The 16,972-nt window shown below is 42.1% G+C and overlaps 3 protein-coding genes across 4 annotated transcripts in view; 2 read left to right on the top strand and 1 right to left on the bottom strand.

The window, feature by feature from the left end:
• Positions 1-2,972, top strand: part of LOC131955425 (phospholipid scramblase 1-like) — an 8,951-nt gene extending 5,979 nt beyond the window's left edge. For both annotated transcript variants that reach the window (XM_059319533.1, XM_059319534.1), the window contains exons 6-10: positions 250-377; positions 847-958; positions 1,639-1,741; positions 2,301-2,359; positions 2,658-2,972. In XM_059319533.1, coding sequence (XP_059175516.1) covers positions 250-377; positions 847-958; positions 1,639-1,741; positions 2,301-2,359; positions 2,658-2,696 — 441 coding nt within the window. In that variant the 3' untranslated portion in view covers positions 2,697-2,972. The remainder of the gene's footprint in view (positions 1-249; positions 378-846; positions 959-1,638; positions 1,742-2,300; positions 2,360-2,657) is intronic.
• Positions 2,973-3,853: 881 nt separating this feature from the next.
• On the bottom strand, positions 3,854-7,120 carry LOC131955440 (NADH-ubiquinone oxidoreductase chain 5-like). Its single transcript, XM_059319563.1, has 6 exons — positions 6,909-7,120; positions 6,699-6,827; positions 5,691-6,287; positions 5,208-5,342; positions 4,011-4,649; positions 3,854-3,908 (listed from the first exon to the last, which is right to left on the bottom strand). The coding sequence occupies exons 1-6, from the start codon at positions 7,118-7,120 to the stop codon at positions 3,854-3,856; spliced, it is 1,767 nt and encodes a 588-aa protein (XP_059175546.1).
• Positions 7,121-9,551: 2,431 nt separating this feature from the next.
• Positions 9,552-16,260, top strand: LOC131955452 (phospholipid scramblase 2-like). The gene is made up of 9 exons (XM_059319590.1): positions 9,552-9,617; positions 9,983-10,090; positions 11,526-11,603; positions 11,866-11,942; positions 12,243-12,370; positions 13,041-13,152; positions 13,473-13,575; positions 13,831-13,889; positions 15,755-16,260. The coding sequence occupies exons 1-9, from the start codon at positions 9,572-9,574 to the stop codon at positions 15,788-15,790; spliced, it is 747 nt and encodes a 248-aa protein (XP_059175573.1). The 5' UTR covers positions 9,552-9,571; the 3' UTR covers positions 15,791-16,260.
• The last annotated feature ends 712 nt before the right edge of the window (positions 16,261-16,972 follow it).

Genomic DNA, 16,972 nt, shown 5'->3' with positions numbered 1-16,972 from the left:
AAAACGTGGGTCGGGCAGATGGGTCGGGAAATTTGATGGTGAACCCACGTTTTTTGTCATCAAATGTATGTAAATAGTTATTTTCTACTTTTTAGTCCACAAGAAAAACGTGGTTTTTTAAAAAGTTTTTTTTAAGTATTTTATTTTACAGTGGCGTCACAATCAACATTTACCCTACCCCAACACCCCACCCTCTCTCCGCCCCTGTATGAAGACAGCAACTAACGAGCCATTATTTACATCCGGCAGGAGGTGATGCTGGTAGACAGACCGTTCAGGGCCTGTAGCGGATGTTGCTGCTGCGCTGACGGATGTTGTCTGTACCCCATCTTTGTCAGGGACAGGACGGGCAACCATCTGGGCATGATACGTATGATGTGAGTTGTCACACGTGTTAGTGACATGTGACCTCAGAGTTTCTTCCAGGCATCTCTTCGGGGGGGGGGGGGGGGAACTTTGCCCCCCCCCCCCCCCCCGAAAAATTCTACCGCCCCTCCCGAACGAAATAAAATTTATATAATTTATATAGAAAATATACTTTTAACAGTGTCCGCCCCCCCCCCCCGAAGAAAGTCTTCCGCCCCCCCCCCCCCCGAAAATTTTAAGTGCCCCCCCCCCCGGAGAAAAAAGTCTGGAAGAAACACTGTGTGACGTGTAAACAAGTGTAGGTGACGTGTCAGTTGTCAGACAAGTGTAGGTGACGTGTAGACAGGTGTAGGTGACGTGTCAGTTGTCAGACAGGTGTAGGTGACCAAATATAGGTGCATGTATGTCTTCAGGAACTACAAATAAAAACCCCAATATTGGGATTTTGGACCCCAAATATATGTATTTGTATGTCTTCAGGAACTCCAAATGTAAACCCCATTTTGGCATATTCGACGCCAACGGAGACCTACTGTATGAGATCTGGGGCCCGGCATGCACGTGCAGTTGTGGAGGAGAAATCCCGTTTCCGGTAATTAGACGCTGATTAAGTAATTAAGTTTATCTTTAATTAATTTTAACTGGGCTAAGTCAAGGTTAATGACGTCACTAGTTGTGTAGCCTTCAGGTAATACAATGTTGTCCCTCCATGTTAAACATAACATACCACTAAAGGCAATATGTTGATATCCTCCAAGTCATGGTTCCGTCCTTCACTTACAAGGTTGGACAAGTTATTGAATAAAGCTTTAAACAGACATTTTACTTTTGATTACCTGAAAGCTAAAAAAAGGTAGCTCATATAGTGAACAAACCAACGAGCCTACGTGCTTCTGAACCTCTAATCACTGCCAACATCCAACAAACCAACCAGCCTACGTGCTACTGATCCTCTAATCCAGTGGCGTAGCTACCGTAAAGTTAGCGTATGCAAGGCATAGGGGCCCAAGGCAAATAGGGGCCCTTTTTTCGAAAGTCTGAGGGGGGGGGGGGGTGGTGCAAATCGAAAGTCTGAGGGGGGGGGGGGTGTGCAAATCGAAAGTTTGTCCCCGGTCGCCGGGAAGAGTCGCTTCGCCTCTGAGGGGTCCACTAACACTTTTTGCATAGGGGCCCAAAAATCCTAGCTATGCCACTGCTCTAATAACTGCCAACATTCAACAAACCAACCAGTTGTCCTCACTCATCCTTTAACCTCTATCAATACTCTGACAGATACGCAGTGTACGAGACGGCTCCCAGGTGGGGGGCGTCACCAAGGTCTGGGCCGGGGCGCTGAGAGAGTTTCTGTCTGACGCCGACACGTACAGTGTGACCTGTGAGTACCCCCCATCCCCACCCCCACCAAACATTGACAAGGTCGTTCATAACATATCGCCCCTGTAATATTTTGATACTTATTTTGTATCGAGTTAACTAAATGTAGTAGTGAATAAGCAAGGCAATTTAGTTCAGCTGATGACTTTAAGCGCATATTTTATGACATATCAGATACAACATTTTTAGAGAAGTTGTCTTTTGATCAGATACACAATGTTGTACCCATCTATCTAATACACAATGTTGTACTCATCTATCTAATACACAATGTTGTACCCATCTATCTAATACACAATGTTGTACTCATCTATCTAATACACAATGTTGTACCCATCTATCTAATACACAATGTTGTACTCATCTATCTAATACACAATGTTGTACTCATCTATCTAATACACAATGTTGTACCCATCTATCTAATACACAATGTTGTACCCATCTCCCTGATACACAATGTTGTACCCATCTCCCTGATACATAATGTTCTACCCATCTCCCTGATACACAATGTTGTACCCATCTCCCTGATACACAATGCTGTACCCATTTCCCAGTTCCCATGAACTTGGACGTCAAACACAAGGCGCTGATCTTTGCCTGCTTCATCCTCATCGTGAGTTGTTTTTTTTTTAAATTTAGATTCAATCGTTCACTCGGCTCAGATGAATGAATGCTTTCAATGGTCTGATTAATTAACCACTTTAGAAAAAAAAAACATTAGCCTATAGAAACAAAACTAAGCAAATTAAAAAACTGGCAGTAAAGACAGTGTACATTGTTTGCCGTAACAGAAAAAATATCTAGGCAAGTGGAAATGTAATCACAACACTTGATGATTCCATTTCATATTAAATTTGCATATTAAATTTTGTCTCGTGTTTTTACAATTCTAAAACATATTTCTCCCCCAGGATTTTTCACTTTTTGAGACGGACAAGAACGACAACTAATTTATTATCTGTTGGATCACGTCTGGGACTGCCCTATATCCACAAGATGTCCACCATGATGAGGTACAGATACTCACAAGTACCGCCATAACCACTGAACTATGCACAAATCTGATTCGTCTGATTACTGTAATCTGTAACATATCCGTCTAATGACTTTAACCAATCACACATTTGTAAAGTTGCCTTAAAATATCGTCGTTTCTGAAGTTATGTTTTATGAATTTAGCCTCCTAGATACAATGTATGAAATGTATATGAAACCGTGCAATTAAATAAACGAAATTGAAATTGTGATTTTGTGTTTGAAAAGTCCTAATTTAAATCTGAATGTGAAATAAGCACAATCTAAACTTTGAACAAAAGTAAAAATATCAAATAAACTTTTTGAGGGCAGACATAAAGTGGATGAAGTCAGAGGCGTAGCCAGGACGGGGCGGGGGGTGCGGACCGCACCGGGTGACACCATTTAGGGGGGTGGCACCAAGGCAAAAAATTGCAAAATGTACAGAAGAAAAATCCTTTTTGCCAGTTCCATTAATGGTTAATTGAAGTTAAATAGTCTTTTAATTACAAATTATTACAAGAGGGTGGGGGTAACATCATGACGTATACGTGCAAACTATAGAGAAAATAATGTTACATCCAACTGTTAAATCTGCAGTGATTAAAGCTTATACACGTACATGTACGCATGTATTTCAATTATAGGCCTATTTAGACCGACGCACAAACACACACACACATTGGGGGGGGGGGGGGGGGTGACACCAAGAAGTGCCGTACCGGGTGACACCCGACATAGCGACGCCGCTGGATGAAGTAGAGCTTGCCTGCTTTTATGATCTCGTTCTATCAAGAGACTATGTGCTCTGATCATCTGAAGACGTGACTTGGAACCACGCAGGAGAGGTGGACGAACGAAAATGTTCTACCCTACGACCACGCCATTCCATACTCTGTTAATTCGCTTTACCCACATGCTAGGAATTTCATTTTAAAAATATTGTTTGTCTTCATTTATGGCGTCTAAACTCACACTTTCCCTAGCTTAACATTCCCTATGTTGCGGTTTCAATTTTTAGCATTCAGAACTACTTTATCTTATATTCATTTCAACGTTGACATACTTTATGACGACCTTGCTCGTCAAAATGTCAATCAACCGTACAGCGAATTATATGCAACATATGCTGACGTTGTAGATGCAGGCTGAGGTTGTACACATACATGCTGACGCTGTACACATACATGCTGAGGTTGTACACATACATGCTGACGCTGTACACATACATGCTGAGGTTGTACACATACATGCTGACGCTGTACACATACAGGCTGACGCTGTACACATACATGCTGAGGTTGTACACATACAGACTGAGGTTGTACACATACATGCTGAGGTTGTACACATACATGCTGACGCTGTACACATACATGCTGACGTTGTACACATACAGACTGAGGTTGTACACATACATGCTGAGGTTGTACACATACATGCTGACGCTGTACACATACAGACTGAGGTTGTACACATACAAGCTGAGGTTGTACACATACATGCTGACGCTGTACACATACATGCTGACGCTGTACACATACAGGCTGAGGTTGTACACAAACATGCTGACGCTGTACACATACATGCTGACGTTGTACACATACAGGCTGAGGTTGTACACAAACATGCTGACGCTGTACACATACATGCTGACGTTGTACACATACAGACTGAGGTTGTACACATACAAGCTGAGGTTGTACACATACATGCTGACGCTGTACACATACATGCTGACGCTGTACACATACATGCTGACGCTGTACACATACAGGCTGAGGTTGTACACAAACATGCTGACGCTGTACACATACATGCTGACGTTGTACACATACAGACTGAGGTTGTACACATACACGCTGAGGTTGTACACATACATGCTGACGCTGTACACATACATGCTGACGCTGTACACATACAAGCTGAGGTTGTACACATACATGCTGACGCTGTACACATACAAGCTGAGGTTGTACACATACATGCTGACGCTGTACACATACAAGCTGAGGTTGTACACATACATGCTGACGCTGTACACATACAAGCTGAGGTTGTACACATACATGCTGACGCTGTACACATACATGCTGACGCTGTACACATACATGCTGACGCTGTACACATACACGCTGAGGTTGTACACATACATGCTGACGCTGTACACATACATGCTGACGCTGTACACATACAAGCTGAGGTTGTACACATACATGCTGACGCTGTACACATACATGCTGAGGTTGTACACATACATGCTGACGCTGTACACATACAGGCTGACGCTGTACACATACATGCTGAGGTTGTACACATACATGCTGACGCTGTACACATACATGCTGAGGTTGTACACATACATGCTGACGCTGTACACATACAAGCTGAGGTTGTACACATACATGCTGACGCTGTACACATACAAGCTGAGGTTGTACACATACATGCTGACGTTGTACACAAACATGCTGACGCTGTACACATACATGCTGAGGTTGTACACATACATGCTGACGCTGTATACATACAGGCTGACGCTGTACACATACATGCTGAGGTTGTACACATACATGCTGACGCTGTACACATACAAGCTGAGGTTGTACACATACATGCTGACGCTGTACACATACACGCTGAGGTTGTACACATACATGCTGACGCTGTACACATACAAGCTGAGGTTGTACACATACATGCTGACGCTGTACACATACAAGCTGAGGTTGTACACATACATGCTGACGCTGTACACATACACGCTGAGGTTGTACACATACATGCTGACGCTGTACACATACATGCTGACGCTGTACACATACAAGCTGAGGTTGTACACATACATGCTGACGCTGTACACATACAGACTGAGGTTGTACACATACATGCTGACGCTGTACACATACAAGCTGAGGTTGTACACATACATGCTGACGCTGTACACATACATGCTGACGCTGTACACATACAGGCTGAGGTTGTACACAAACATGCTGACGCTGTACACATACATGCTGACGTTGTACACATACAGACTGAGGTTGTACACATACATGCTGAGGTTGTACACATACATGCTGACGCTGTACACATACAGACTGAGGTTGTACACATACAAGCTGAGGTTGTACACATACATGCTGACGCTGTACACATACATGCTGACGCTGTACACATACAGGCTGAGGTTGTACACAAACATGCTGACGCTGTACACATACATGCTGACGTTGTACACATACAGGCTGAGGTTGTACACAAACATGCTGACGCTGTACACATACATGCTGACGTTGTACACATACAGACTGAGGTTGTACACATACAAGCTGAGGTTGTACACATACATGCTGACGCTGTACACATACATGCTGACGCTGTACACATACATGCTGACGCTGTACACATACAGGCTGAGGTTGTACACAAACATGCTGACGCTGTACACATACATGCTGACGTTGTACACATACAGACTGAGGTTGTACACATACACGCTGAGGTTGTACACATACATGCTGACGCTGTACACATACATGCTGACGCTGTACACATACAAGCTGAGGTTGTACACATACATGCTGACGCTGTACACATACAAGCTGAGGTTGTACACATACATGCTGACGCTGTACACATACAAGCTGAGGTTGTACACATACATGCTGACGCTGTACACATACAAGCTGAGGTTGTACACATACATGCTGACGCTGTACACATACATGCTGACGCTGTACACATACATGCTGACGCTGTACACATACACGCTGAGGTTGTACACATACATGCTGACGCTGTACACATACATGCTGACGCTGTACACATACAAGCTGAGGTTGTACACATACATGCTGACGCTGTACACATACAGACTGAGGTTGTACACATACATGCTGACGCTGTACACATACAAGCTGAGGTTGTACACATACATGCTGACGCTGTACACATACATGCTGACGCTGTACACATACAGGCTGAGGTTGTACACAAACATGCTGACGCTGTACACATACATGCTGACGTTGTACACATACAGACTGAGGTTGTACACATACACGCTGAGGTTGTACACATACATGCTGACGCTGTACACATACATGCTGACGCTGTACACATACAAGCTGAGGTTGTACACATACATGCTGACGCTGTACACATACATGCTGACGTTGTACACATACAGGCTGACGCTGTACACATACACGCTGAGGTTGTACACATACATGCTGACGCTGTACACATACATGCTGACGCTGTACACATACATGCTGACGCTGTACACATACATGCTGACGTTGTACACATACAGACTGAGGTTGTACACATACACGCTGAGGTTGTACACATACATGCTGACGCTGTACACATACATGCTGACGCTGTACACATACAAGCTGAGGTTGTACACATACATGCTGACGCTGTACACATACACGCTGAGGTTGTACACATACAGGCAGTGCCGGCACTACCTATAAGGCGAACTAGGCGGTCGCCTAGGGCGCTGTCCGTAGGGGGGCGCCAAAAAGGGTTGGAAAAAAATTGAAAGTTTTTTTTTGGGGGGGGGGGGGGATGCAAATCGAAAATATGTCCTCGGGCGCCGGGAAAGGTCGCTACGCCTCTGATAATACGGGGGGGGGTCACGAAAAAAACTCCGGGGGGGCGCTTTTAATAAGTTTTGCCTAGGGCGCTAAATTACCTGGCGCCGGCACTGCATACATGCTGACGCTGTACACAATCATTATTTGATTCTCATTTATTGATTTTTTTCACGTGCCGCTTCTTTACCGGCTATTTTTAGCGTCGCTTTGAGGGGGTGGATCCCCGTCAATCGGCCTCGTTCTGGATCGTTGAATTTCTTATGTGACGTCAAGGGCACAAGCAGGTTTTTAGAAGAATAAAAAAATTAAGCGTATATAAAGGCTTATTGTTATACAGTTATTTTTAAAGTTGTAATAATAGAATTAGTCTAAAATAACCTAAACACAACAACAGAAAGAAAAGTCACAGCAAGTTCACCAGGCCATTTTAGACTACATAGCATGCAGAATTTTTTTTAATTACATTAGATGAGCTGTTGGTCGACATGTGAAAACAGCACACGTCACTACACGCTCAATACGTGAACTGTTGATCGACATGTGAAAACAGCACACGTCAGTCCACGCTCAATACGTGAACTGTTGATCGACATGTGAAAACAGCACACGTCACTACACGCTCAATACGTGAACTGTTGGTCGACATGTGAAAACAGCACACGTCATTACACGCTCAATACACTAACTATTGGTCGACATGTGAAAACAGCACACGTCATTACCCGCTCAATATGTGAACTGTTGGTCGACATGTGAAAAAGCACACGTCATTACACGCTCAATACACTAACTGTTGGTCGACATGTGAAAACAGCACACGTTATTACACGCTCAATACGTGAACTGTTGGTCGACATGTGAAAACAGCCCACCCCGGCACACCTGTGTGCTTGCATAGATCAACACCGACGCTACGTTTGGCTGAGCGCCAAGATTACGTGAAAGAAATTAAGCCATGCATATCCTCGTGCACCCAGCGGTCACGTGATCTAAGTAAAAAAAGGTCACACCAGCAGCGGTGGCTAGGGTTACAACGACGTCACAGGTGGTATGTCGCAGTATCGTCTTTTTTTAGAATGGCTGGGGGGGGGGGGGGAGGGGGTGGGTGGAGACGAGACCTCACATAACGACAATACAGCCAGCTAAGCCTCCAGCGAAGGCAGAATATATAAATATCTATCAATTGACTAGCGATTTCAGCTCATAACGTTTTCTGTCGGGTAGGAATAGCAAGTCCTTATAAGGTGTCACACTCTAGCTAGGCAACACACTATTAACAGGCAACATGTTTTTAGAAGGTGATACTCTTTTTGGAGGTGACACCGCCTTAGAAGGTGACACTAATAGAAGTTGGAGTTCTCTTAGTAGGTGACATCCTGACATATTTATGATGACGACCATTTAGTTTGACGTAGGTATACTTCCAGGTGAGTTAACTAGAACCATCCACTGACGTGAATGCCTGTAAGAACCATCCACTAGCGTGAATGCCTGGAAGATCCATCCACTAGAAGATCCATCCACTAGAAGAACCATCCACTAGAAGATCCATCCACTAGAAGATCCATCCACTAGAAGATCCATCCACTAGAAGAACCATCCACTAGAAGATCCATCCACTAGAAGATCCATCCACTAGAAGAACCATCCACTAGAAGATCCATCCACTAGAAGATCCATCCACTAGAAGAACCATCCACTAGAAGAACCATCCACTAGAAGAACCATCCACTAGAAGATCCATCCACTAGAAGAACCATCCACTAGAAGAACCATCCACTAGAAGAACCATCCACTAGAAGATCCATCCACTAGAAGAACCATCCACTAGAAGAACCATCCATTAGCGTGAATGCCTGGAAGAACCATCCACTGGAAGAACCATCCACTAGCGTGAATATCTGGAAGAACCATCCACTAGCGTGAATGTCTGTCTGCCAGCTAGATCACGTGATCTCCCAGTTTTAGACAGATTATACCAGTCTCCACCGTCCCAGACAGCCATAGACTCTACAGCTAGATTTCGTGATGTACCAGTTTTAGGCAGATTATTCCAGTCTCCACAACCTCAGACAGATTTAGTCCATAGAAACATGAAACAGCCGTTTAAAATAATTTTTAAAATAAAAAAGAATGCTTAAAGCAGCACACTGACGGCTACTCACTATCTCCTTCAGATCTCAGAGACTCTAGCACCAAACATGGGTAAAAACAAGAATGCCGTCACAGACCAGCCTGCTAAAGAAAGTGAGTTCAATTTCTTCATTTTATTACAGCACGGTTTACTCTTTATGGAATCTTGTACCGTAGTAAGAAGACATACTTTTACGTGACTGCTCCAGGTATATGTACTTGGTTGCTAGCCATACGAACGACTTCTGTATACCGCTATATTTAGGCCTACTTGGTTGCTAGCCATATAAAACGACTTCTGTATACCACCATATTTGTACTTGGTTGCTTGCCATACGAACGACTTCTGTATACCGCTATATTTAGGCCTACTTGGTTGCTAGCCATATAAAACGACTTCTGTATACCACCATATTTGTACTTGGTTGCTAGCCATACGAACGACTTCTGTATACCGCTATATTTGTATTTGAGCACAGTTCCAATGATGCCACGCCCCGCCCCCGTAGAAGGATGTCCCCCGGGCCTTGAGTACATGACCGCTGTGGACCAACTCATGTGCAAGCAGGAGGTCAACTTTCTGGAAGGTCAGTCAATACGGTGTCCGGTACACGCTGGATGGAAAATGTATGGGGATGAAGCTCTGATAATCTAAGGTTCCAGCTGTAAGACAGATATGTAGCCTTTCAATTTGTGAACATTTTGTGTGTGTAGTTGCACAAAGAAACATAAACAACGTAAAACAGCTACCCATCAACCAAATGATAAATACTGACTACATTTTTCTACACATGTCATATAACGACATGTAAAATGATCACGGAATGCCCATACATTATTTCACACTTTTGAGAAGATGCGTGTGTGTGTGGGGGGGGGGGGGGTAATTATTTTGAGGCCACGCATTAAAAATAATAATTTTTTAAACTTAATATTAGCATCTACTTCGCATTTGTTACAGAATAAATTGTAAATTATAGTACAAAGTGATAAACAGCAGACGTCATTACCAGAGTTTCTTCCTGACATCTTTTCGAAATGGAATTTATATAGAAAATATATACTTTTAACAGTGTCCCCCCCCCCCCCCCCCCAGAAAATTGTAGACCGCCCGCCCCCAAATTTTAAGTGCCCCCCCCCCCCCCCCCCGAGAGAAAAAAGTCTGGAAGAAACACTAATCATCACCCTCCCAATAAGTGAACTGTTGGTTGACATGAGAAAACAACAGGTAACCCGGATCTACTCAAATATTTTAGTAACACACCCTAGACCCGACACAACACACCTTAGACCCGACACAACACACCCTAGACCCGACACAACACACCCTAGACCCAACACAACACCCCCTAGACACGACATAACACACCCTAGACCCGACACAACACACCCTAGACCCTACACCCCCTAGACACAACACAACACCCCTAGACACGACACAACACACCCTAGACCCAACACAACACACCCTAGACCCAACACAACACACCCTAGACCCGACACCCCCCTAGACACGACACAACACACCCTAGACACAACACCCCTAGACACGACACAACACACCCTAGACCCGACACCCCCTAGACACGACACAACACACCCTAGACACGACACAACACACCCTAGACACAACACACCCTAGACACAACACACCCTAGACCCGACACCCCCTAGACACGACACAACACACCCTAGACACAACACCCCTAGACACGACACAACACACCCTAGACCCGACACCCCCTAGACACGACACAACACACCCTAGACACGACACAACACACCCTAGACACGACACAACACACCCTAGACACGACACAACACACCCTAGACACAACACCCCTAGACACGACACAACACACCCTAGACCCGACACCCCCTAGACACGACACAACACACCCTAGACACGACACAACACACCCTAGACACGACACAACACACCCTAGACACGACACAACACACCCTAGACACCAAACAGGTTGTTCTGTCTAGAAATATATGGCTTATATTTTCCTCCAACAGTTCTGTTGGGGTTTGAGGCTGTCAACAAATACAGAGTTTACAACACGCTAGAACAGCAAGTCTACACATGTCATGAAGGTATAGCCGTTTTACATACAAGTATATAAATACAGAAACACACTATATATATATATATATATATATATATATATATATATATATATATATATATATATATATATATATATATATATATATACATTTATAGATAGACCTACCTATGTATTATACTCACATAAAAACATTCGTATGTATGTATGTATGTGTGTGAGCGTGCGTGTGCACGGTTGCGCATATGTATGTATGTATGTATATAATGAATCGCTATTGTATCCCCTAGAGTCGGAGCTATGGAACAGGTACTGCTGGGGACCACAAAGAGGATTTATTTTCCACATTTTAGACAACAATAACGAGGTAAAAAAAGAGGTGTTGATGAATGTTTGTTAGTATCTTTTCTTATTCAAACTATGAAAAGGTTTGATACTTGTAGCTCAACTCATTTCTCTTTTCCTTACACCTAAAACATTATACATACCTTCGTCACATCTGCCTTAGGATATGTGATCTAAATAATTTTTCATTCATTTGATATTTTATTCTGACCATCGTTTACTAAACGTGTGTGGCTCATGTGTCGCCCGTTGCTTTAGCCTAGCAAAACTACTAACACACATTCAAGATGGCCGTCTCTAGACTTGTCCCTCTCTCACACAGGAAGTGCTGGTCATAGACCGCCCGTTCCTGTCATGCAGAGGATGTTTCTGTTGTGCTGACGGTTGCTGCCGGTACCCGATCTACATCCGGGACCGTGCCGGCACGGATCTGGGGATGATCCGGATGATGTGAGGAACTGCATGGTTGATACTTAGATTTCCTATTTCCGTCCGCGGCTTTAGAATTGTAGGCGATTCACACAATAAGTGCTTCGCTGAATTCGCATTTTAAACGTTAAAAAATACCAGCTGCACATTATACACAGCTTGTCTGTCCGATCGTCCAAAGACACTATACAAAGACACCACATAAAGACACTACATAAAGATATCACACAAAGCCCCCCCCCCCCCGAAATTTTTTTACCGCCCCCCGAACGAAATGAAATTTATATAATTTATATAGAAAATATATACTTTTAACAGTGTCCGCCCCCCCCCCCCCCGAAGAAAGTCTACCGCCCCCCCCCCGATAATTTCAAGTGCCCCCCGGAGAAAAAGTCTGGAAGAAACACTGAGTTTATAAGATGTGATGGCGTATTTAAAATAACAAGTAGCTCGTACATAACTACCCACTCGAAACCTCAGTGACTCCAAGCCGTGACGTTAGCGACTCTCGTGACGTCAGTGACTCCCAGCCGTGACGTCATCGATTAACGAATATGCCATATTCCCGAAGTCAATGATTTTAACAAGGACGTCTTCTTCTGTAACAAATTTGAGTGACGTCACTGACTGTCCGTGCGGCGTGACGTCAGTGCCTGTAACGTTGTACTAACTCCCCCCCTCTGTACCCCAGGCAGTCGTCATGTAAACCCCACTTTGGCGTGTTTGACACCAACGAGACGATGCTGTACGAGATATGGGGGCCTGTCTGTCCCTTCAACTGTGGCACGGAGATCGTGTTTCCGGTGAGTGAGTAGTGTGTTGTTTTATACGTGTGTGATGTGGTCTGCCTGATTAACATACACGTGCAACTCACTCAGACGTTTTAACGTTGCATTCACTAGTGTTGTCCTAGATACATTAAAATCATGCTTTATTGGGTTCCTTTTTAGAAGGTGTTTTAAAGTAATATGCTTTCAATTTTATATAGGCCTACATTTTGAAGTTTTAATATTTAAGTGGCATTTGTTGATAAGGTATTATGTGTTATTCCCTTAGTTAGTTGATCCCAAGTCTCCAACAGATCCATACTACTAATATCCCCTTACTGTAATACCTTTAACAGATCTGCAGTGTTAAAGATGGTTCAGTCTGTGGGAATGTCAGTAAAATCTGGTCAGGAACTTTGAAAGAATTTTCGACGGATGCGGACACTTACAGCGTTACGTGTGAGTAGTTTCATCACAAAGTTTCAGTCACAAGGAGGGGGAGCGCGACTGACTTGAATGGTTTTTTTTCTCACGCTAAAATTTATAATTTCAGTTTTTTGAAAAAGGACATTTCCTCACTTAATTTTTAAAAATTAATTAAGTTATATCCCTTGTTATCGATGATTAAAATGAAGTTGTCTTTCTTTTCAAATATTTACCATCTTGTTCATGTCTAGAATTGTAACAATTTTTTCCTACCAATCAACACCACAGTTCCCATGGATCTGGATGTCAAGCACAAGGCCTTGATGTTTGCTTGCATATTCATGATTGTAAGTAGGGTTCCTCATGCTTGCATATTCATGATTGTAAGTAGGGCTCCTAATGCTTGCATATTCATGATTGTAAGTAGGGCTCCTCATGCTTGCATATTCATGATTGTAAGTACGGCTCCTCATGCTTGCATATTCATGATTGTAAGTAGGGCTCCCCATGCTTGCATATTCATGATTGTAAGTAGGGCTCCTAATGGTTGCATATTCATGATTGTAAGTAGGGCTCCTCATGCTTGCATATTCATGATTGTAAGTAGGGCTCCTCATGCTTGCATATTCATGATTGTAAGTAGGGCTCCTCATGCTTGCATATTCATGATTGTAAGTAGGGCTCCTCATGCTTGCATATTCATGATTGTAAGTAGGGCTCCTCATGCTTGCATATTCATGATTGTAAGTAGGGCTCCTCATGCTTGCATATTCATGATTGTAAGTAGGGCTCCTCATGCTTGCATATTCATGATTGTAAGTAGGGCTCCTCATGCTTGCATATTCATGATTGTAAGTAGTGCTCCTCATGCTTGCATATTCATGATTGTAAGTAGGGCTCCTAATGGTTGCATATTCATGATTGTAAGTAGGGCTCCCCATGCTTGCACATTCATGATTGTAAGTAGTGCTCCTCATGCTTGCATATTCATGATTGTAAGTAGGGCTCCCCATGCTTGCACATTCATGATTGTAAGTAGGGCTCCTCATGCTTGCACATTCATGATTGTAAGTAGTGCTCCTCATGCTTGCATATTCATGATTGTAAGTAGGGCTCCTAATGGTTGCATATTCATGATTGTAAGTAGGGCTCCCCATACTTGCATATTCATGATTGTAAGTAGGGCTCCCCATACTTGCATATTCATGATTGTAAGTAGGGCTCCCCATACTTGCATATTCATGATTGTAAGTAGGGCTCCTCAGGTACTCACATAGATAATTATAGATAGTCTGCACACGTGACCTAACACAGGTGTGACACGAAACATTGACTTAGTGGCGTCACTAGGTGGGGTGTTGCCCGGTGTGGTCCGCTCCCCGCCCTTGCCTGGGCCCTAATGCGTTACCTTGGTTTCTTAAATGACGAAGCTGAGACTTTCGTTTTTAAATTAATGCAATAATTGGTTAATTATTTAGTGGCGATAGTGAGGACGGAAGGAGGTAGTTTTTTTGTGTACATTTCAGTCAATAACTTTTAATCAAAACTAAATAGTAGTTTTAAAAAAATTCTGTTTCTTTTTTTTTTTTGGTAAGCTTTTATTTAGTTCACAACGTCTGTTTGTTTGTTTGTTTACTTGTTTGTAGTTAGTGGGTTTGAGGCAAATCTTGACCACATCCGGTTTGTTCACGAAGTTGGACTTGTCTGAATCCTCCACCATATTCTCATTAAGAACGAAGAAGAAGAAGAAGTAGAGCCAGGTCGAATTAGTCAAGGTTATTAGGGGCAGACAATAAAGTTTTTAAACGATTTGAAACTAAGGGGATTAAGAATTATGCTTCACTTGACCAACTTGCTGTTCTGTAAAATGTGGTCAAGTACGGCTACTTTTCGCGGGGCAGATAATCATCTTTTAGACATCGCGAGCTACTGTTGGTGTTTAAAAGCAAATATTTTTAGTCGTGTCGACTTCATAAATTAGGAATCACTAAAAAGTAGAAAATAAAACAAATATAAAAAAAAAAAAACCTTTCTAACAGCAAGCTTTGGTTACTCATGAAATCTTTTACATATTATAGCAACCAAAGCTTTTATGAAAGAAATCAAACTTTTCTTTTTTTTCAGTGCACTTAAAAGCTTGCTATTAGAAAAGTTTTTTCTATTTGTTTTATTTGAAAATTTAGTTGAACATAATTGTCCACTTTTCCTTCAGGATTTTGCTGTGTTTGAATCTAACAAGAACCAATAGACAGGCGGGGTAAACAAAACACATCGTGAAGATATTGTTGACAGTTCATGTTGTTTTGTGAACTGAACTCATGCCCTAGTGTTGTAAATAAAATATTTTAAAAGTTGTAAGCCATAAACCGTTTTATAAGAAAATAATTATAAACATTATATTTTTTTTTACAAGAAAAGTATTCTGAAGTATAAACATGTGATTTTTTTACAGGCTATTGTGTAGACCTACGTACGTGTGTGTGTGTGAGTGTGTGTGTGTGTGTGTTACTGGTCAACCTTGTAAACCAAACGTAATTAAGTTTAATAGAGCTATTAGAAAAAAACTTATGTAGATAAGTTCATCTTGGGTCAAATCAAATATTAGATTAGTAATTAAATAATAATTTATAGTAAAAATAAAATATCAATAACAAAGGGGAGATAACTAGTTGTGATTTGGTGAGTTGGTGTTGACAGATGTTGACTTTAACAAGTCTTAGAGCCAAGAAGGATGCTGTTAAGGGATAGATTATACACAGATTTATCACAAGCCACAAGCTATCGTATCCCCCCCCCCCCCCCACTAGGAGTAGTCCATAGAGGCCCTCTAATTATTATAAAATCTAGTGCCGTGTTATTTAAACGGGTGGTTGTATAAATTTGATTGTGGTTGCTGTAAAACTTCACTAAAGATTGGATGTATCTCATGTTTTATGTATTTGCAACTACTAAACGAAATTTGGAAAAAAGCTACACACAAAAATTCGTTTGTTTTTGTTATTTTACCCAGTGAAAATGTTAACAAACATGACATTACTAGATCATATGGTCTTCATAAGAATATATGTCCAGGCTAAAACGTTTTGGTAGCCCCTGATATATATCTACACACACAGACACACACACACATTATATATATATATATATATATATATACATATATATATATATATATATATATATATATATATATATATATATATATATATATATATATATATATATATATATATATATATATATATATAATGTGTCGGGTGGAGTTGTCCCCGGCAGGAACACACCTCTGCGCGTCAGTGATTTAAAGATAAGCGACGATGTCAGTTTTTATGTATATAAAATCTAATTTTGGAAACTAAAAGAAATAAGAAATAAGTTCACGAAGCTTGTTTGGGTTACGTGAATATTCGCGTGGTGACCAACTCACCGA

Source organism: Physella acuta, unplaced genomic scaffold, assembly GCF_028476545.2.
Source record: "Physella acuta isolate Inbredline_101_S28 unplaced genomic scaffold, ASM2847654v3 ptg001066l, whole genome shotgun sequence".
Lineage (NCBI taxonomy): Eukaryota > Metazoa > Mollusca > Gastropoda > Physidae > Physella > Physella acuta.
Note: the sequence above shows the minus strand (reverse complement) of the source record. Positions and strands in the feature narration are given on the sequence as shown.

What these genes read in the sequence shown, in the direction of transcription:
- LOC131955440 (XM_059319563.1), bottom strand. Translation starts at nt 7,120, where the DNA reads ATGTATGTGTACAACCTCAGCGTGTATGTGTACAACCTCAGTCTGTAT. An exon ending in TATGTGTACAGCGTCAGCAT is followed by an intron (nt 6,828 to 6,908) that starts GTATGTGTACAA and finishes GTACAACCTCAG; the next exon opens with CGTGTATGTGTACAACCTCA. An exon ending in TATGTGTACAGCGTCAGCAT is followed by an intron (nt 3,909 to 4,010) that starts GTATGTGTACAA and finishes GTACAACCTCAG; the next exon opens with CCTGCATCTACAACGTCAGC.
- LOC131955452 (XM_059319590.1), top strand. Translation starts at nt 9,572, where the DNA reads ATGGGTAAAAACAAGAATGCCGTCACAGACCAGCCTGCTAAAGAAA. An exon ending in AGACCAGCCTGCTAAAGAAA is followed by an intron (nt 9,618 to 9,982) that starts GTGAGTTCAATT and finishes ATTTGAGCACAG; the next exon opens with TTCCAATGATGCCACGCCCC. An exon ending in GGACACTTACAGCGTTACGT is followed by an intron (nt 13,576 to 13,830) that starts GTGAGTAGTTTC and finishes TCAACACCACAG; the next exon opens with TTCCCATGGATCTGGATGTC.